Source organism: Falco cherrug, chromosome 1 (assembly GCF_023634085.1).
Source record: "Falco cherrug isolate bFalChe1 chromosome 1, bFalChe1.pri, whole genome shotgun sequence".
Taxonomy (NCBI): domain Eukaryota; kingdom Metazoa; phylum Chordata; class Aves; order Falconiformes; family Falconidae; genus Falco; species Falco cherrug.
The window spans coordinates 84,850,041-84,872,273 of NC_073697.1; the positions used below are offsets into that span (position 1 = coordinate 84,850,041).

Consider the following 22,233-nt stretch of genomic DNA (forward strand, 5'->3'; position numbering starts at 1 on the left):
TATTTATGTCTGCCTTTAAGCACCTGACAAAGAGCCTCGCACTTGCAGACGTTGTTGAGTTCCAGTATGAACAGCTGTTGCAGGCTGAAAATCCCAGCCTACAGGTTCTACAGAACAGGCTCGTCAGCAGGCTCGCCTCTTGCCAAAAGAAAAGCTTAATCATGCTGGCAGGGACTGGTTTCCATTTCTGCTGGAGCCTGGAGGGGAGGGCACCTGCCCTGGATTCGTCTCCCCTAGCTCTACAGCTTGGTAAAGCTGAAAACACCTCCACCTGGACTCCCCATCCACGGAGAAACAGCTCCTTCTGCCATGCAGTTGATCTCGCCTGTTAAAGTGTTCATCTCACCTGCCTTAGAAGTTCTGTGTTTTCCCCAGGAGCTGAGGGAAGCCTAGACTGCCCAGTTTGTACTCGGATACCGTCTGTGCGCATCTTGAGCCAGGTGTGACAACACACCTCTGAGGCCATCAACCCGTAACTGAGCAGAGATTACCTTAGGAAATTGTCCGAACAAAGATGCAGTGATGAGCCATGATGGTATCAGTTAAAAAGGATATTTACTGTTTGAGAAGTGCTGGTACTGGAGCATATTTAGTCTCCCTAAAGATTAAGTTACTTGGCAACACAACTGGATATTACCAACAAGGCTTGTTTCTCTTGGCAACAGACAGCAATAAACTGATGTAATTATCTAGAGTAATTTTTCCTGATTTTCCATATGGCAACAGGTCCTCTCAAATGTGACTATAGAATATGCATCAGGGTGAGCCAGTGCTCCACTCTGAAGGCAGCATCCGTCGAACTTCATGTTTAAAAGCCAAAACAGAAAAGGAAGTAGTGAACCAAACCTCCCTTTTTAATCATACAATTAATTTATTATTCATCTTCCTCATTCACATTTTGCCCAGAATAAAGTGCAGTACATTATTGGCTGATTGACCTCTTCAGGTTCAGTTGTTGCTTGTCACAGTGGAGATATCAGACAGCACTTGCTGAACATTTTATTCTAGTTTCAGAGACACTGATCTGGACATGTCTGTCTGTTTGTTAAAATGAAATAACAGTAGCACCCCCAAAATAAAATATAGGATGAACTGAAGAAGCAGCATAAAAGAACAAGTTAATATGATAAAATGCAAAATACCCAGCAATTTAAAGCAAAATTAATATAATCAGTATATGATCAGAGATGCTTAATTAATCCATAATAGACTCCTGTGACAGTGTGAACAGTAAGTGGTTGCAGGAATTTTTGTATGTGTGTGAAAAGAAGTCACTTTTTTTGCATCTGAAACTTAAATTGTGCAAGAGGAGTGAAGAAATGTTACCAGCTTCTATTTATTACTTGAATTTACTTAAGAACATGCTTTTTGTATAGTTTCTTGAAGCATATTGAACAGGTACAGAGTATGAGCTGTTTCACATAGTTGTGACTGATTATATTTGAACCTTTTATTAGATGGTTAGCTGCTTAATTTTGTGTCATAATTCCGATGCTGCTTTCTGAGAATGTTTTGCATCCAGGGAACAGATTTTCCACAAAAAACTAATTTGAATGTTTCTGTTTATAAAGAATGGTGAGTCAAATACCTTATAACATTTAAATGCACATATACAGCATTTTTTTGCATTATCCATTCTTTTTTTGGGGAAATAATTAAACATACATTCAAGTTTAAGCGTATGAGTAGTCTCTCTAAGCTTAATGCAATTAAAGCCTATCAGTTTAATGGAACTGCTCACGTGCTTGAAAAGGCACATGATTAAATTTCTAAGTTACGGACCATTTGAAATCTTTTTCTAACTTACATCTGCATGTAAAGTTTTCATTCTACTTGGTGCATTCACTAACTCTTATTAGAACCTAAATAGTTTTTTTCTTGCTGCTCTCCCCCTTCGAAGTCTTACTGCTGTGTTTACTTGGGAAGTTAGTTCTCTGTTTACAGTGAGAAAAGATCTCTAATGTGACAGTGCTTTAGAAATGTGCACTTTTCATTACCCATGGGGAGAACTCTTCCTCGATTAAGCCTGTTACAGGTAGTCATTTGATTACATGAGCTACCTGGCACTTGGATTACAAAAGTTTAAAGTAGAATACAGTTTTCAAAGATCTTAGTTTTGCACAAAGACTAATATTAATCGTAATACAGGAAGAAATGCAAAGCATGTCTCTGTTGCAGGAATAGTAGTTTTAGCCTAGAAACGAAGATATCATGCTTAGCCATACCACAGTGCTTTCCCAGCTAGTTCACTGCATTGCATTATATTGTCCAGAAGAGACATTAATTTCTCTTGAATACATTGCCAATTCCAACTCTTATTGAATACTTTCTCACTGCTTCCTCTGAAATGGTCCAATGAGTTGGAAAATTCTCTATCATTTTTATAGATTGTACGCTTCAGAAGCTGGTGAACCAGAAATGACAGCCATCATAATCATCCACGGAGAAAGTAATTACAACAAAATCAGAAATATTTCTTAGCTTTTTAGCCCATTCTTTCTTCCATTTTACTCATTTCTTTCATCCCTCAAAGCTTGATCTTCACTCAGTAAAATAATAAAACAGCCTCTTAGTTTTCTATTGAGTGAAGGGAAAACATATTTTCTGTTTAGTTAAATTAGTGACAGAATTGGAACAAATGGCAGTAGTGGCAGTGCATGAAAGCAAAACAGGGCTTCAAGGAAAGCTCAGCAGGGCAAGCAAGTCACGTAAGCTGTTGTGTTAGTCTGTTCCACATTTTCTAATATAGCATAAACCACTTTGCATGAAACTGAAAACAGAGTATGTAGGTTTAATGCAAAACCATTCCTTTGGTGGTTAAAAAAAAAAAAAAAAGCAAGCTGTACAGAAAGATTTTCCCTTTGACAGATATAAATACAAGAGGGTTGTCCTCCAGCAGCTCATGCTGCTGCAGACATCTGTATGGTTTAACCGTGTAATTGACCATTCCAAAGCACTTTGCAAAGCCATCCATTATAGCCCTGCAGCACACGGAATGCACCATGGCAAATTGCTCATCCATTTAATCAATGATCCATTCCATGCCATGACTCTGCATCAGTATTTTACTGTTTACAAACACACCGCCTGCCTTTCAGCCCAGTCATCTTTTGTCTCGGGTACTGATCTTATGAGTTAGTGCTGATAGCTTTGGTACATTTAACATCAGGCATTATTCTGCAAGAGAGCGTATTGCGTTTTGCTCTTGTGATTCCAGTCCCGTTTCATCTGGTGTCCAAAGACTTCTCTTTCTAAGGATTATTTGCAGCTGTTCATTTTCACAGAATGTACTTGTCAATCACGGCACTTGCTTGAAGCTCTCGTGAGAGCTCTCCTGCCAGAGGAGATGCCATAATCTCCCTCCACAACTAAATTCTGCCCTTTTGCCATACCATTAGGGAATTCCGTTTTCTCCCCCCTCCAGGAGGGGTGAAGAGCAAGTTACAATCTGCAAACTTTTCCAAAATTCTACAGGGCTTCACAATCCGTAGCACCAGAAAACCATTTCTGTGCCTTTTGGGTGGCAGATGCTGCAGTGCAACCCCCCCCAGAAACGGAGCCCCTGCTTTGTGTGCTCTGTTGAACAAGCCTTTCCCATTTGCTGAAGGAAAGCCATCGGTTAGAAGGAGCAGTAAGGCAGGCCAGATCTCCTTTCAGCAATTCCTTTTCCTGACAATTTCTAATGGCGTGTAAGGAATCATGTTCGTTGAACATGGCTTCAAACAGCATGAGTGATGTACCTCATGGAAAATCTTGGAAGGAGGAGCCTTGACTGGCAATAAAGGAAATAATTAAAATCAAAGTATTAAACAATGACAATTAGTGAGCTGAAGCGCTACTGCCAATGATAATGTCTTCAGCCTAATTAAATTTTTGGCTCATTGAATATGACAAATACAAATGCAGTTTGGGTATCTCCTTATTAGACTTAGCGTTGCAGACTAAAAATACATGGGTTTGAATGTTGCCAGTGAGAGTATTAATGAGGAAGTGCTAATCTGTTAGAAACCATAATGACAGTAATGGTAGTGCTCTCTTTACCACAGACGCTAAGAGTCACAGCGCTGCAGAAAGGCTCAGGCCATGCTGTGGTTGTTCAGGTGCATTTCAGGCCCATTTTGGGAGGAGTAGTAGAAGCTTAAAAATACGTAAAACACAGCTACAGAGAGGAGGCTTCTCTGCTAAACCACAGAAAAAGCGACAAATGGCAACAGGCTTAAACGGATGGAAAAATATCTTTCAGCTGCCAATAGTGGGAGGGGAGTTGCGAAGTGATGGAGCCGATCACCTTGAGAGCTGCTGAGCTTCTGCCTTTGAACAGCTTTCAGAAGTGGTTGCACAAATGTCTGTCGAGGCTAATTCTGATGCCAGGAGCGACAACTGATCCTGTCTCATGACTGAGCTGGACAGGATGACATTGTGAGCCTTCCACAGCTTATTTTTTGCTTGGTTGTCTCCTCCTGAGCCAAAATCATCCTCTGTGGGAATTGTTTTCCACCTGTCATTTCTCCTTAAATACAATTTACTGCTTCAGGGTGATCAGGGCCTGTTGATTATGGGCTCTGAAGGAACGAGCAGCTCTGATACGTGCCTGTTTCTGTATTGTGATAGGAAGGCCAGTAAGACACAGCATATAGGTACAAAATATACTAGAAAAACATGATATTTAAGAGGTGCTGAATTTTCTGAGTATAAAGAGATAATACTTTTCATTAGAGATGCTTAGGCATGTTTGTTTTCATATCTGAATGTCAGGATAGAATGAGATTTATTAAAACTTGGTTATTAAATCCCTATGATGAAACCTTGCTCTGAGCACAGCAGAATCAGTAATGGAAGGGACGGGTGTGAGAGGAGGGACCATACCAAGCCACCCTGCAGCTGTTTCTCGTCTTCAGTGTCTGGAAACCAATGTTGTGCTTATTGATCTATTTCTTGATTCCACCCTGTCGGTCCCTGTCAGTCCCTGTCAGTCCCTGAGAGCAGTCACTGCAGGTAAAAGCTGTTCTCTGCAGGAGCTGGAGGTGCACTACATGGAGGTGGGGCCTCCTGCAGTCAAATCGGGATTTATAGGGCATCTAATGAGAACAGAACTCGCTGCTGGCCCCAATGTCTTTTGTGGTATACAAAGTGCCAGCATACACAGGAGTTGGGTCAAAGATATTGTTAGCGATAGAATATTGTGCCATATGGGCACAATGCAGGTGCGGTGTCACCCTGCATCCTCCCTCCAAAGTTCTCTAAAGAATAGCATGTCCTTCTCACTTTAGAATGATAGCAACGGAAAGTTTCAGCTTTTGAAAATCTACCACAAAAAAGAGCTTTGAACTTCACATTCTTTTGTTTTAAAAATGTCCTAATGTATTTTAGGTTTCTATTGTTTGGTATTGGATTTTAAGCCATGAAAATACTGGTATTACCAGTACAGTACCATGAGTCATAGCTTTATGCCTGGTACCAGAGTAACCATTAAATGCTGGTCATTCATCATGAAACGGTACAACTCACTGAGAACAGCAATAACTTCAAGAGTTTGCTTGAACTGCTGCATTTACATTCTTGGTCCAATTTATAATCCTGGAACTATGTCAGCTTTATGCAGAATAATAAGACAAATATTACAGCTATGGCATTGCAGAAAGTAAATGCTTATTTAAACATGCACCTTAAGCACAGCTCTAGGCAACCTTGTAAATCACTACTCACCCTGACACAGCTCTTAGCTAAGTGTGATTTACATATTTTCCTGACAATGCTCTCTCAAAATAAAATTAAATAAATGAAAAATATGGGTAATTAAAATAATGAAAAGGTCCTATTTTAGAATTAAAAGTCCTTTTAAGCTTTTAGATACTATCTTCAGGTAAGTAATAAAATGCCATTAACTATAGATATGTTACAGATGTTTTGGAAATAGAAATTGGAAACTATGCCCAATTCTTTTCAATTGAAAAAGATGTGAGGTAGAAACATATACTGTAGTGAACAAAATGGGGAAAAAAAAGTGTTTTTCTTTGGGAACAATATGGGAAATGAGGAAGAAGGCAGTTAAGGCAGATGATAATTGAAAGCATGAGCATGTCAGGAACGGTAAGATTTTTGAAGAGCGGTGATGTACTCATGCCATGAAGTGCCATGTTCTTTAACTCTACTGTGCTTACTATCCCCAGTGAGTCTCATGTAGCTTCTCCAGCCACCCTCCCAAGTTAGTTGCCTTATTTTAATAATGATATTAAAAAACTAGGGAATAACTGAATACAGTGACAGAACAAAGAAGCCTTGGGTGTTCTCATGTGAGTAGAGATAGTAATGATTCAGGTAACTTCTCCAAAAAAGTAAGCAGCAGTAAGGCAGGCATAAATATGGATGGAGCCACATGAAGGAGCTTGTCATGAGCTATTGTCTGAGCCCGCTGTACAGAACAAGAGAATCAGCAAACCCTCAGCTCAGAAATTAAAAAGAACAGAAATGACCACAGAGTCTATTTTCATTTTCATGATGCATATGGAACTGCAACTGTACCCAAGACTGCAGCATCTTACAAAAGCACAGGGCTTGAGATGGTTCCAAAAAGGCAGCAGAGCCTCAGAGACCAGCACTGGCACTGGGGCAGCTCCCCAGCAGCCATCGATCTCTGCAGCCAGCCCACAGCCCAGGAGACAGCTGGCCTGCAGCCTGCAAACCTCCTGCCCCTGGAGACCTCCCAGGTACTGCAGAGGGGTGAGGGAGAAAAGAGGAGGGGACCAGAGCCTGGCACGACAGAGCCCCTGGGTGCTGTAAGGAGGCTAGAGAAGTAAACAGATTTTTCTGTATTTTCCATTTACAAGCACGTCCTTGGGAGAAGGCTGGAATCAAACCAGTTAGTAAAACATTTTGATTTTGACAAATTAGAAAATATTTCTTTGGAAATTTTTTGTCTGGGCTTTTATGAAGTCATACAGCATCAGCTATGACATTAACTTTGATAAACACAATAAAAACCTTATGTTGCCTGGCTTCTTTAATGCCAGCTTAATAAGAAACCAAGTTCCTCACATCACAGCATTGCGTAGCTGAATGCTTTTCTGCAGTTTGTGTTATCCTCCGAAGCTGCAGCCACTAGTAGTTTTTCGAAACCAGACAGCAAGGCAGCATGACTGTAGTTGTACTCCAGCAAATCTTTTTTTCCCCTTATGTACATCTGAGACAGGCAATCAAGCAAGTATACGGCTATTTATTTGCCACTACTGCAGTTAAAGCTCATATGAACCATTACAGAGAAAATTACTTTTCTTTCTCAGTTTATATGCTTGACCTTGGTAGCTTTGCTGTTCGCTGGTACTGTTGCCATGGAAATAGGAGAATGATCTTTCTGTTGGTATCATTGCATAATTAAGGGTCACCGAGACGGTTTAGGTCAAGAGATCATTTTCAAAGTTCAGCTCCTCAGGGGGTGAACGTGAACCCACAGAAATTTTCTGTATGGGTTGATGCGATTGTTACTTTGTCATCCTAAATAAAACTAGGAGCCCCACTAACTTCAAGCCAAGAGCCAGAAATACTTGCCAAACCTACAGATTTCCAGTGAACCCCGTCTCTGTGAGGCTGCTTTTTCCGGGTGTTCCCAGGCATACAGAACTACCAAGCTATGAAGTTCATTGCCACTTCCCAGCTGAACAGTTGCAGCTGGCTATGTAATTGCTCCTGACCATTCTGAATTGTGTTTAAAACACAATCACACTTGTAAAAGCCTCTGGTGATGGAAATTTGTGTCTCTCCAGGATGTAGCTAGCTCAGAATTTTTGTTCCTAATGGTTTATCTTAGAAAGCTTGATGTTTCTACAAGGGCAGTTTAAGAAAGGACAAATAGGAGCCTGTCCTTCTCCAGCGGACACTGACAGTTTCTTTCTTCCCTTGCGAACTTATATATTCAAAACCTGTCCCACTTTTGACAGGCCACTTTGCTAGATTACCAGTCATTTCTGTTGCTTGCCTCCAGTCTTCCCAGAGGACCGCACTTTCCTTGAAATCTGGTACCCGAACTCCAGCATGATGCTCCAGCTCAGGCATCACCAGCACGGAGCACAAAGTAGGGGCTGCTTCCTATTTTTAAGGTATGATGTTCCCGGTCCGACATTCCAGATTAAGGGGTGGGGGGAGAAATGCAGTGGGGTTACATCACTGACTGCAGTTTTATAAGTCTTAAAGAAACAGTTTTATAAACTGTATTTCATTATCATTAAGTGAAGCTGGGTGCATGTTAATGCCTAATCCTGTGCGTTGGACAACTCTTTGAGATGTTTAGGGGGAAAAAAAGGGCCCATCCTCCTGTTTTGCCAAGCCAAAATGGACGTATGCTGGCACAGCCTTACTGTTCTCGTTTCCCTTATCTTTTCACAGAGATTTTTGGAAGGTCTGTCTGTCTTTAGCTCCTGCTCTCTGAGCAGGTCTACATTTTTGATATACCTTTTCTGTTTCCCTGTGTGTCCTTTCTGAACAAGCTGTGCCCTTTCATATCAGTATTCCAGTCATGTGAATTCTTCCTTCAAATCTCCTGTTCTGTAAAGGAAAAGCGAACACTATGAGGTGCTTTTCATAACTTCTGTAATTTGACAATCCCTCTTTATTAGCACTGTGCCTGTCACCTTTAGTTTACTGCCAGGAAAACAAAGATTTTCACTGCATGATATAATAACTATAAAAAAGATTCAGATGGTGGTAAATAGTGCAATAAGACTAATTTTCAGTATATTGTTTCAAGATGACTTGCAGAGATTTAGCCAATTAAAAGCAGTAAGTGCTGGGCTAATGCAGATTCATGCCTCAAGCTGACAGTACACCTAGGGACAATCCATAGCGAAAGCTGTCAGGAGATGGAAGGAGTCCTGCACTGAGAGCTTTGCAAATGGATAAAACAATGGAGACTGTAGTGGAAGAAATAATTAGGTTCAAGTGTTGGAGAAAAGGAGTAGATGACATCTAGCCTGGTCCATCCACAGGCAGGATCTAGCCCTTTGGGACATTTCCATTGCCTTGCCCTTGGAAGAGACAAGTAATGAGTTTTCTGGGAATAAGCTGTCGTAACAAATTCCTTCTCCTGGGTTGAGTCCAATGCACAGCTAGGCACTGGGTCCCTCTTAGGAGAAGGGGCGTGGGTGGCTCTGAAGGAACATCTGTTTTTGCACATGCAGAGTGTTCTGAGCAGCCATGGTTAGAGTATCCTATTAATATGTTGCTCCTATAACTTTTTTTATTATATATAAATATATGACTTTAAATAACTTTATTTATGGTCATATTTGGCAATTAATTATTGGATATCTTTGTCTGACCTAGAAATAGAAATAATACTAAAACCATAACCTTTTCCAAGGCAGAACTAGCTCATGGCTAACTGATATGGATAAAACCAAACCCTCCTGCTTAGTTTTTGTTGTCTGTCTGTGAGAAAAAAATGCTGCTCTTTTCTGGGGTGCTTGCTCTGTAAGGTCCCAACTGAAAAACAAGATGACTGTTCCACCTCTGGAAACACACAGACCCTTAACAATAGCATGCTACATAAAAAAGACCTGACCCATTAGAACATTGTGATTTATTTTCTTTTTAAAACAACAAGTTAAACACTCCAGACTTACTGGTCAATCTGCTTTTGTGAGGCTATTAAAGAACCTCTGAAGTGGAAGTGGGTAATGTTTCTTGTCTTTTTCACCACCTCTTACTGCCTTTAAAGTAACTCTAGAATCAGCTTTTAAGGATGAACCGAACGCTGTAGGAAATACTGAAGTGAACCCTTTGTGTTCAAGAAATTCATGAATCCTCACTATTGTAAGGATCAGGGCTTGTTCTTTTCCTTTTCAACTGCTTTCATTTTCCACATGGTTTTCTCAGAATTTGATTGTTTTGGCTTCTGGCCATGGTCATCGGTACCAACCGCTAGGAAATTTGTTCTGTCACCCATTACCAGAATCTCCCAGAAAACCTTTTTCAGCAGCTACATTTTTTGGACTTCCAAAAGATATGCATTGTGACCGCAACAAACAGGCAACCCTTCAGTCTACCTGGTTTTTAAAGAAGTGCACCAGGATTGTGAATTTATTATAAATGACTGTACGCAGAAGGACTGTGTCATTGCTCACCTTTGACGGTACTCAGCAGGTCTGAAGTGATTGTCTAACTGGAAATAGTTATGCTGCATGTTCTTTCAGAGGGTTGCTATGGGAAAAGAGAAAACATATCCTGTTACACTGGGGCTGTTCCTGAGGTTCAAGTGATGCTTCAACAGAAGCAGAGCATGAAAGGGAGCACAGAGACACACAGTGTTTTGATGATTAAAGCAAATATGCAACAAGACCATTCACTAGCAAAAGCTCCCAATCACCTTTTAAAAGCGATGCTTCTGGGTGTCTCTTGGGAATAAATACAGCTATGGCTGGGTATCCTGTGGCACAAAGCCTCTCAGCGCAGGTACGATAGCTCCTCATCAAAACGCAATTATTAATATTCCTTGGTTGGATGTGGAACGTTCTTCTACGGTGAGAATAAGCTCTTACTATTTTCTTTGATGACTCAATAACAAAGTTCAGTAGAAAATTAGTTCTAACCTTGAGCTTGGGGATTGAGAAGCAGAGAATGCTGTCTCAGCAGTAACACAATGAGAGAACTAGTGTCAAAAATGTTGGAGAAAGGAATTTTAGAAAGAGAATGGAAAAATCCCACAGCAAATTCAGTTCCCCTGAGAAGGTCCTAACCACCGAAAATTCAGCGTGCCAGGACGTTACATTTTAATTCTTTATATTCTTTATATTCTTTTAATACCTTGCATTAAAGACAAGGAGAAGGACATAATTTAGTTAAGTACTTAATAATTTCTTTGGAAAGTGTGTTGGTTGGGGTTTTTTTTGTAGTTTTAGAATCAGGAAGTGATGGAGTTGCCATGGGACTTGATCTGTGGGAGGCCTTAGCAAGGCATGGATTCCTACATCCCTGGTTAGGTGCTGAGGTCAGAAGTCAGCCCCTGGAATTGCCTTCTTAGCATTAAAATTCTTAAGGTACCTTCATTTCTGGTCATGGCCATAATTCTGTCAGGCTTGATGGGGGTTTAGAGGGAGACTTGGATTTCAGTCCTTGCTTCACTTAATATTTAACACAAAATAAGAAATATTAATAAAGCAAGGATTAGGTAGTACTCCTGTCTCTTAGGGGTGTGCCTCATGACTAATCTGTGGAGTACACTCCCTCTCTGACCCAGTGAATACTTAATTATTTAATGTAAGTGGAACAGGTTCAATAGGCAAGAATGAGCATCAAGCAGGGAGTCAAAATGCTCTTCTAGAAAAAAGGGAACTGCAGCCCCTCAGGCAGAAGAGGATTTGAGCCCAGACCTACATTCTGGGCAAATGCTGTATCTACTAAAGGCAGCTGTAGCTTTTGGGAAGACTGATGAGAAGCGGCACTGCTTCAGCAGCATCTGCCTTCTTGTGAGGGTCTGTGGTAAGAGGGCTGGGTATTGTACACTGAGCACAACAGAAAAGGAATAATGTCACCCCCCTTTCCCACTCACGTGATAAACATCAATCTGAATCTAGTTGCTGTTGCAGCCCAGATTTTGGGGGGGGTTTATACCTGCGATATTTTTGACTAGCAGCATCTTCCCTGGATTATAAATGGCACCCACCAGAAAACAGTGATCTGAAGTGTCTGTAAGTATTTCTTACTCAGTTTCACGACATCACTGTGAAAGGGCAAATAACATTTAGGAAAACTGGAAGTGGCATCTACAGTTATCAATGGTTTTGTCTTTTTTTCTTTAAATTTATTATAGCTGTGCCTAGAAATCACCTGAGATTAGGCTAGGACCTGTGTATGTGCTAATGAAAAACATTCCTTTTAGCATCAGCCTTATTGTCTACACAGCCAAGACAAGGTATAGGAGGAGAAAGAGGTGCGTGTATATTTGTAGGAGTGCACGAGCTGCTGCTCAGTGGCAGGAGAAGAACTAAAATCCACGTCTGTCCTTTCTGAGATGAGAGCTCTACCCAGACAAGATCAAGATGTCTAGCAGAATTCAGAGATTAATTTCACTTTGAGAAAAACCCAAACACCTACTCTTGATGTCACTTGCATGCAGCGTATGGAGTAAGTTGGTTGCTAAGTTAGAAGGGGGCCTGAGGGATTTCACTCAAGCCTGTGCTTTGGCTGCTCTGCTAAGCTGCTTATACTGCCCAGAAAACAACTTTACTTGGTTGTTTTCTATTGAGGAGTGAAAGGGAGCATGACCCTGTAGACTCCAAATAGCGTCAGTGGCTTTGGATCAGCCCTGGAGACTGTTGTGTATCTTTTCATTTCTGCTCATTCCCTAGTTCACCAAAAAAGATGAGTTGTTACCAGTATTCTTCCATTTGTCTGTCCGATGTTGGTGGCAACTCGGCACCTAAGTCACTTGGCATGGGGTTTGCTCCCTGGAGAATCAGGTAACAAAGCGAGCAGCAACACTGCCATGGTCGGAAGAGCTGCCACTGCTCAGCCACCAGCAGGACCGCAAGCCCGAGCGCTGCCTGGGTGCACAAGGTGTGTGCTGCAGCACTGCTGAACGCCGGTGAAAAATATTCTCAGCCGCAGTCAGAACTGTTGCATGGATTTCCCAGGAGCTCTCCAGCTTCCAGCCCAGAGGTTAGTGAACACCACTTGTAACAAATGGGAAGCTGAAGCTAAATTCAACTTTTCCCAGCATTGGTCTGAAATGTTAGCTACAGCTTCTTAAATTTATTGATTTTTATATAAAGTACAAAGGCTATTGCTGGAAATGCCTAGTGAAGAGTTCAAGAAACAGGAGAGAACTTTTAGTTAAAAGGCCTGTGTGTCAGGGTGACAATTTCGGTGAAATACTTTTTTTAGACAGCGTTTCCTCCAGTTATTACATAATCTGGGTTTATAGGTCTGAATTTAGTTCTTACTTCAGCAGGTATTGTGATTAAAAAGTGGATGTCAGAAGTCTTAAAAGGATTAGTGTTCCATATTTAACCAATAAAATTGATTTGTGATTAGGGGTCCCCTTCACAGAAGTGATGAAGTTTTCTTTCTGCAAGCAGTGAAATTTCTTTCTTATAGCTGTCAGTGTTGTTGTTCTGCATCAGTGTAAGATATTGACCGTGTTCTCAGGGCAACAGCAGAACTGGGCAGAGATTAAATAAGGGGAAGGGAGCCATCTCAGTTGAGTAGAGCTGTTCCAAACCAATTGCAAATACAGTAAAACTATAGGGCCCAAGCCCGCTCTTGGAAAAAAGATCCTAGGAACTTCGGTAACAGTGCAATGATTTTATATGATGTTGGTAATGAAAACACATCTCAGAGGTGCTGAAACCTGTACCTCTTGCACACCAGGACTTCAATATGGCTGTGATGATTATCCCACTCAGAAAATTTCCCTTCCTTGGTCGGTTGATTAGCACACGCTTCGGGATCTCGGCTGGTGTAAGACACTGGCTAACAGTCTGTCTTTGACTGAGTGAGATTGAGAGAAAATACCAAAATCCCACGCTGAAGTGAATGCTAAACCCAAAGCAACCAAGCGAAGCCAACTGAAGGAATTTGGAGTGGAAGATCTCTGGTAAGCGAGGTTTATTTCTCAGGAATCAGAATTAAACAGAACAGGAAACGGGAAGAAAAATCCTTTTTTTCAACAGGACATTTAAAGAGTGCATGTTAAGTGGACAGCTTGATTAACAGTTAATGAAAGAAATTAACGCTGTTCTTGCAAGAAGTGTAACAGAAAATTTTCTGAGGATTTTCGAAGAACTCCACCCTTCCCCCACGGCAGGATTCGTACAGGAGTGCTCAGCTGAGTGGGGCTACAGATGAACTTGTAGGGGCCAGCGAAGCCTGCAGAGCAGCCTCTGCAGATCTGACGGCACGTGTGTCACAGCACAGTACTAATTCACTGCTGCTTGCTTTCTGCAATAAACCACCACGCTAACCTGAACGACATCAAGTCATGCCAGTGTGGTTCTTGGTGAGCGGTGCTTCAGAAGTTCTGCAGCCCAGCTGGAGAGGTTGTTAGTGTCGGGGCAGGGTGAGAAACAACCCTAACTGTACACTGAATTGATAGATAGGCTATGTACAACTAGTCCTATCCCAAAGGCTATTCCATGTACACGGGATATAAAAATTTAATCAGACTCGAGGTATTTCTATATTTTCCAGAAGTTGCCCAAGTAATAACAGATACATACCTTAAAAATTTATATTGACAAAAGGAAACAATAGAAAGGAGAATTAAGATCTGTCATGCTGGTTTTGCTTTGTTCCTAATTAATTCTAGGACTGATTATTCAGTGTATATAAATTCAGAGACACAAAAAGCTCATCAAAATTAATGCTATTAGACTGCAGAAGAGTAATAATATCTGAGCTTTTAAAAATGCATATGAGAAACAGGCTGTTAGGTTGCTTCTAACTTCAAAGGCCAGAGCATGGGAAGGGGGACACAGGAGAAATTCAGAGCATCCTTTGTACAGCATTGGCTATTCTGTTTTCTGACACATTAGGGCACAAGGACAAAGAAAGATTTTAGGAAGGTTTACGAAGTCCTGGTGGGGCTGGACCTCAATATATGCAAAGTAAGACCTGCCCTTGCCCCAAAGTATTGCTACTTCATGTCACGAATTTCATAGACAATATAAAACTGAAGCGATCCTAGTGACTTCTTTTTTAAGGTTGCACAGTTTAAGTCATGCAGTATTCCTTCTCCAAAAACATTTATTTGATTTCATTCTATATCTTAGTGTACTAGAACTAATCTACTAAAACATTCATGTAGCAAAGAAAAATGGGAATAAAAAAAAAGTATGTGCAGTGTGTCGGAATTAATGTGCCTAGTGGAACATTAACTTCTGTATTTCCAAGATTTTTTAACCTTGCCACCTTAATGGTGTTCTGATGCACCATTTTACATTTAGTATTTTTCTTTTTTAAAGTTCAAAGATAAAATGAAATAAGGATGGGAAAGGGAGGGGTAAGTAGAAGAAAATAAAAGAGCATCAGGAACAATAGAGCTGAGTCCTTTGCTTGGTGAGTAAAGCTCGCAGACATCTTGAACTAATAATTTCATACATAGGATGAAATTCAGAGCATGCAAGCACAGAAAGTTATGCAATAATTAGGCAAAAAAAAAAGACTTTAGATTTAAGTGATACATATGCAGAGCTGACCCTTAAGTCTTAAATGAATTTCACCCTCACATGGCTGCTTTTCTAAATGGAGGCACATGAAACATTAATACATTTGCATGAAAAATCCCACGTCTGCGTTTTGGTTTCATTTTAGCTATGTATTTCTGCTACACATGTGCTGAACCCTGTGCTTAATAGCGAACACACAATTTTCAAAAATAAGGCAATTGTGATGTTAAAGGCTCCTGAAAATTCAAACTGTAAGAATGGTTTTGAAAACATTGAAATTGAGTACCTAACTATTATGCCGCCAACCACAAATTACAGATGAAGCTTTTTATGCTCTGACTCAAAAATAAATAATGACAACTTATTTCTGGCAACAAATCAGCTGTGGAAAACTATATTTCAAACTGCAAATCTTATAAAAATTGAGAGTGTGAGAACAAAAGAGAAAAAGAAAAAAAGGGTGGTTTCTAATGAAGACGGTTTTGCAAGTGTAGCTGTGTTAGGCATACTGATTGCCTGCTGTATCAGGTTAGAGAGGACATCTAAACTATCATGGAACCTGAATGTAACTAATCCATCTTCCAGGTGGTGGTGTGTTCTCCCTCGCAGCCTGCCCTGAGTCCTGCACAGATGCATTTTCCTGCAGGCACAAGGGCTCTGTAAGAGAATGCAGGTCTTTCTGCACAAAGTTGATTGCAAAGAGGTGGTCTGCTGGGAGCTCCCCAGTGGAGCACATCTTACATTATGATTGAGGTGATGAGCTTTAATCTTAAAAGAACCAAAACCCCAAAGCATCTTTGATTCATAAAAATAAACTCATATCAGTTGTTTTAAAATTGTATCTTTTAAAATGCATTTTTTAGTTAAATAAGAGAGCTCAAGCTTTAAGGAATTCCTTCATTTTCTGGCTGAACAAACTCTTTGCACAATTAAACTGTATCGTGCAGAAATTCATGACCAAGGACATAAAGATGTGAATCAATGCAGAAAAAAGTATAAAAAAAATCCAGAGTCTTTGTTGTCCCAGATTTCCTTATAAACCTGAAGTCTATGCAGTTCTTCATCATACACTTTTAATCAGGGATATAACAAAGTGTGTGCTCAGGTCACTGAAACGAGCAAGATGTCTTGTCTCTAAGTTTAATTAAAAGATTTCTTCATTGAATTGTGTTGTACAAAAAAAATCTCATTTGTTTTATGTTTGTTGTAATTACAAGTGATCTCTTGTCATGCAGCTCTACGCACTTGTCTCCTAAACCTGTACTTTAATCTGTGCAACGGGGGTAAAAGGCACAAGCAGAACATTAATCTTGCTGAAACAACCTTCTCTCTTGCACAGGTTTCTAGCTAAATAGAAATCTGCAAACTTGTGGAAAAATGTAACTTTATCGAGCATGGACTGACTTTTAGTTTCTCACTACCCCTGATCCCTTTACTGCCCTCTTGGCTTCTTCATCTATTATTGTACCGTAGACTAACTTAACTGAAATATTTTAAACACATATTTAATTGTAATGGTAAGCATGTACTTAAATCCTGCAGGCTACACAAGAATTAAGTTCAGTGTTTGTAAGTGCTGTGGTAAGTAGAGATTAGATCTACCTGCCTTGTTGATTTGGGTTTCAAATGGGGACAGGTCCAGTCTTTATTCTTTCTGTCTTGTACCACCAGAACTGAACTCAGCTGCCTTGGAGGAAGAGTTTGTCCTTTGGTAGCTGTCACTGTAGATGTGGTGCCTGGGTGTGCAAAGGCCTGGCGGGTATTCATCCTTGACAGGCAAAATTGCACTGGGCTGTCTAGTGTCTTGTGGGCTTCACGGGTGTTTCTGAGCGATACAAAGTGGACAGATGTGAATGCTTCTGGGTTGCCCTGTGCTGTGAGCTAGATGTGTAGCAGTTACTGGGGAAAAGTGAGTGATGACTTGAATCTGTTATTGGTCACCTGGCCCTGTTCTATTTTACATTTGCCTTTACTGGGTCAAATTGATGTGAAAATGAGCTGTGGAGGTGTTTGTTGTTTTAATCAAAAAGCCAGATGGATTAGGCTAAGAACAGAAGGACTGCCACCTCGGATTAAACCAGATGGGCTGGGGGGTCCATCAAACCCTGCATGCCCACTACAAAGGTCAGAGTGACTCTTATCTGAATACATGCTGCCACCTTTCACCACACGAAAAGATGAGGGACTTCCTGCACAAGTGGTTGCATCTTACTGTCACGTTTAGCAATCCACAACAGAACTATCTTCCGTGAATTTATAGGATCCTATTTAGATGTCCATAGCATCCTGTGGCAAGGACTTCCATAGAGTAATCCTGTTGTCTTCCTAACGCTAGAAACACTCTGTTGGGCTATTACTACACTCTTGAAGTCACTATTACAGGGTATACACAGACACAAAAGCACAAGTCTTTTGAGCAATTCTTTAGCATGAATCAGAGATGATGCTTTGAGGGCTTCATAAGAAGACAGTTGTGTGGGATAAGCAATAATCTTTGTGAGTTAAATTTCATCAGTTGTGCCTGTCTTTCTTGGAAGTGACTGCATGGTATTCAGGCGCAGAGAGGTATTAGCAATGTTGCAGCAGAAGAAAGCAGAAAACCAGTGCAAGTATTGCCTGTACCTCAGAAGAAGCAGGGTCCTGAACACTCAGTGAGGCTCGGCTGCCCTTAACTCCTGTTGGAGGTGAAGGAAACAAGCTCCTTGTATAAAGTGCATAGTTCTTCGGTGTTTAATGTAGGTGGCTATGAATACATCATATGCACACCACATTCATCTGAATATGAAGAGACCTAGCTGTGCTCTTACAGTTCAAAACATGGTGTCTTTGTTTTCTCTGTGGCTCCCTTTGTTTACTCTATATAGATTTGGTCCACAGAATTCAGCTGCTGCAGAAAACTTTCCGTGATCATTTAATTCTGTGGTATACTACAATTTCTTTTCAATTTTCCCTATAACAAATATGCTGTACATAAGTCATTAGGGCAAATCCCCAAATCGCTCATTTTCTCAGTGCTATTAGCTTTTCAGCTGTCATACCACCTTTTACTGAAATTCTGCCAAGTCCTCCAAGCTAGGCAGAGCGAACATACATCAGTAGGGACCTCCAAGAAACACAGGCTATTTCAATGTTTGGCGTAAGTTTCTGTGAATCAACTCTGAACAAAGCAGGGGGGTAGCAGAATAATACTGGAGTGTTTTGCATTTGGCAGAGTTACATCATGTTTCTTCCCAGTTGTGGTGAATAAAAATCCCAAGTCACTTCCTTTAAGAGAAATAGCATGTTGTCTTGACTCAGCTGCAGTGCTGAACAAATGTGTCCTCGACGTACTGCACAGTGGGTTGTGTTTTTCTGTGTGATGCTGCCTTTGTTCTCAGTTTCAGCCCTCTGTTTTTGACTCTTACACTTGACTCCTCACTGACAAAATGATATTTCACTGTAAATGGAAAATACGACTGCAGTAGTTACATGATCATCTCTCCATCTCTTCCACTGCACCCTCAGTTACTGACTCTTGATCTGTATTTATCGCATGTGATACCAAAGTTCTGTTATCCCCATTTTCATAGATGAGGAATGAGTAAGTAAAGAGACTTGCCCATGAAAACAATTTTATGGCAAAGACAGTCACACACACGCTGCCTTGCTGCCAAGGCATAATTTGACAGACTCCCTGGTGTGTGGGCTGAAATTTGTTTAATTGTCTCATCACATTTCCTATTTTTGTTTTCTCTTTCAGACTAACAGCTAAAGCTGTTGCTGTTCTCTTACCAATCTTGGGAAGCTCGTGGATCTTTGGGGTTTTGGCTGTCAATGCCCACACATTAGTATTTCAGTATATATTTGCTGTTTTCAATTCACTACAAGTAAGTACCTGGTGGGAAAGTTTATGGCTACCAAACCGCTGCTGAGATCCAATAAATGGATCGTTAGTAATGTTTTCACATGCTTGTGTTTATTGGATTTTTTCTATGTTCCTTCCTCTGTCTTTCAAGTCCGTGCTGACCATACAGTGCTGGAAATTGTTTAGTCTCTGTATGAACAGAACTTTTATCCCACTCAGTGTTTCCAGTAGCCATAGTTAAATAAATGAGACAGTGAGCTTGAGAAATGAAATTCATTTTTCCAGCACCATGTACCACAGGCAAGATTCTGCAGCAGAGATAACAGAAAATTTTTCAGTGTTGGTTTGTGGCTTCATTACTGAAACTAAATGAAAGCAAACAGAAGTTTGTGGGAAAGGTGCGGCATAAGGAGAAAAGTGGAGATACTCTGCCTGCTGCACATGACTCTTCCATGCAGGCAGCTAGACCCTCATCTTCTGAGCACACCAATCCAGGAAAAAAGCTCTGTCCAAGAAGGAATGTAAGCATCTTGCTTAGCTTTAAGCAGACATTTCAGTAGAGGCCTAAATCTATAGGTGCATTATAATTCTTTCCTGAATAATGGTTACAAAAGGGAAGAAAAAATGAATTCCTGTAAATCCTTTTTTTGTCTCAAGAAGAAGTAGTACTATGGTCACAAAAAGAGTGCAACAAAGTTCTCCCTATAAGCTGATAAGAAAAGTTCCAATTTTCATCCAGAATAAAAAACCAATAGTTTGGGTTAATAATTCCCGAAAGAAAATAAAATTATTTTGGGAGGGAAAGGGGATGGGACCTTTTCACTTTCCATTTGACAAAAAGCCCGAAGATAGCAAAATTCTGTTCTGAAAATTTTCCTAATGCTAATACCTTGCTTTTCTAATGTGAAAAATATTGACCTTGTACTTCCCAAAGAGCATTTCCCTCTGCCTTTATCTTTGCAAGTACAGGCAAAACGTTCTCTTGTCATGAAAACAGGAGTCCAGCTCCGTTGCAGCCAGATGTCTCCTTTAGCACCCCGAGGTTTAGGAGATGGTGTTTTACAGGAAAAGGTCCAGACAAGCCTCGTGGTATCCTAATGCTGCAGGTTTCTGCAGTTTGACATGGGCACAGTTTGGCCTGCTCTTTGATATTTATAGGGCTCCAGCTATCAATACTTGCTTTATACGATACTGTGAGAGACACTTTACTGTATTTCATCCTTCACAGTCAGTCTTCACCCTTCTCCCCCCTTTTTTTTTTTACAGGGATTTTTCATGTTCCTGTTTCACTGTCTTCTGAATTCAGAGGTATGTAACCAAATGGTGTTAACAAATCTGGTGTTACCAAATTCAAGTAACATGAGTGTAAAACAAGAAAAGACTTCCTCCTATGCCACTATGTCTGCTAAGCCACCAGTTTCTTTTTTCTTTCAATTAATGTAAGACCGTTAGTGACTTTGACTTGTGGCATTTTGACCCTGAACTGACATTTATTTCACTTGATGCAGGAAAGGTTTAAAAAGAGAAACATCACAAGAGACAGCAGCTTAAGACTAAGAAAAGAAGCTCTCCCTAGGGCGGGAGGGGCTGAGCAGGGCATGGGCTGTGCTGCAAAGGGAGGATGCTTCAGCAGTGGGAGCAGGACTCACTCTGGCGGTCCCTGTTGGGGGGCCTCTGGCTTTGTTACATCTGCAGTTCCAGAGAGGAAAATAAATATTCTCAGGAAAACATACTTTTGGACATTGCTCATTCAATCCTTAATGGGAAGACAAACAGAGTAGAACATATTCCAGGTATTTTTCTTGGCAGGAAATTCAGGTTTCCATAGTGGATCGAGGAATCTTTTTGCATTAGGGCTGTCTCAGAGCAACTGGGGTAAAGCCAAGGCAAGGCTGATGTAAATGGGGCTTGTGGAGACCATCTCTGCTGGGCCTGGAACTTGCAACATCCTCTCCTCCCATGGCAGATAGCAGAAAATACTGCTGATAACAACAATTTCTTACGAAAACCATTTGCAGCACGCTGATGAGGAGTACTGCCTAGCGAACCCCCAGCTCCCAGCTTTGATTCTCCCACAGCTGGCTCTTCTGGGCGCTATGAAGTAGCTCTGCCCCATCGCTGGCTGCTCCTCTCTGTGCAGCAGTAGCACTCCAGCTCTTCTGTGGAGACATCATTTATTATTTGCCAGCCAGGTCCGCCTTAGAGCATTGATGTGAACCTTTGCTACAGTCAGTCTGGGGAGGCAGGACTGTCTGAAATTCTTGATCTTTACTGAAATCAACTAAAGTTAAGCAGGCAGGTTAAAGGTAAGGAGGAAAAGTATTTCTTTATTCTGTTCTCCCCCAGGCTCAGAATGCTTTCTTCCAGCTGTCAAGCTTCAGGTATCTTACATTAAATACAAATATTTGAATTGCTTCTAGATTTACAGGAACCTCATGAGAAATTAAATTCAGAAACTTCTCAGAATTTGTATCCTCAAACAAACAGTTTATATAGAGCTAACGTGAACTGTCATTTTTGGAGAGCAGGTCTTATTGGGTCCACTGTATGCTGTGATTATCTAAAATACTTCTTCAGCTGAACCATGAGAATTCTTGAGAATTTCATTCTTACCATAATAGTGAAACTCAAGATACTGTAAAGCAGCGAAATCTGCAGATATTTCCAAGTGGTTGGGTAACGAAGAGAGCTTTATTCCTAGTGTGCCTGGGCAAGGAATGCACACACACTATAAAGAAGCACAGGAGAATGGGTCTGACGGGGACCTGAGCAGCCTCTCCTGCAGCGCACCCAGCGTGCCAGCGGCACCCATGGCAGCTCAGTCTTTGGAGCCCCTTGACCTCCCTCGGCAACTTGGCTCTGTGCCTCACTTACTGCCACTCCTAAATTGTAGTTTTTATCTTTCTTGCTGTAGTCTGAGCTTCTTATTTCCTGTGTTAGCTACTACGTGTATAAAGACTAGGCAATTCCCTTCCTCTCCACAGGAAAGGAAAGACTGCAAGACTTACGCTGTCTTCCCCCAGTCTTGCTCTTGCTTAAACAACCTCAGCTTCTTGCAATGTGTTCATGCATGACCTGTTACCATCCTTACAGCTCTCTTCAGGGCTGTCTCCAGCAGGCCCGTTTTTCCCAGGATGCTGGACATCGTACTGTAGCTGAGGCCATGCCAGTGTAGAACACGGAGGAAAGATTACTGTATGTGTTTTGCAGACTATGCTTCTCCTGACAAGATGT

General features: G+C 41.0%; 1 protein-coding gene across 3 annotated transcripts in view; it reads left to right on the forward strand.

The window, feature by feature from the left end:
* ADGRD1 (adhesion G protein-coupled receptor D1) overlaps nucleotides 1-22,233 on the forward strand; it is a 161,129-nt gene that overhangs the window by 133,354 nt on the left and 5,542 nt on the right. For all 3 annotated transcript variants that reach the window (XM_027814060.2, XM_027814059.2, XM_005445203.4), the window contains 2 exons: nucleotides 18,895-19,021; nucleotides 20,266-20,307. In XM_027814060.2, coding sequence (XP_027669861.2) covers nucleotides 18,895-19,021; nucleotides 20,266-20,307 — 169 coding nt within the window. The remainder of the gene's footprint in view (nucleotides 1-18,894; nucleotides 19,022-20,265; nucleotides 20,308-22,233) is intronic.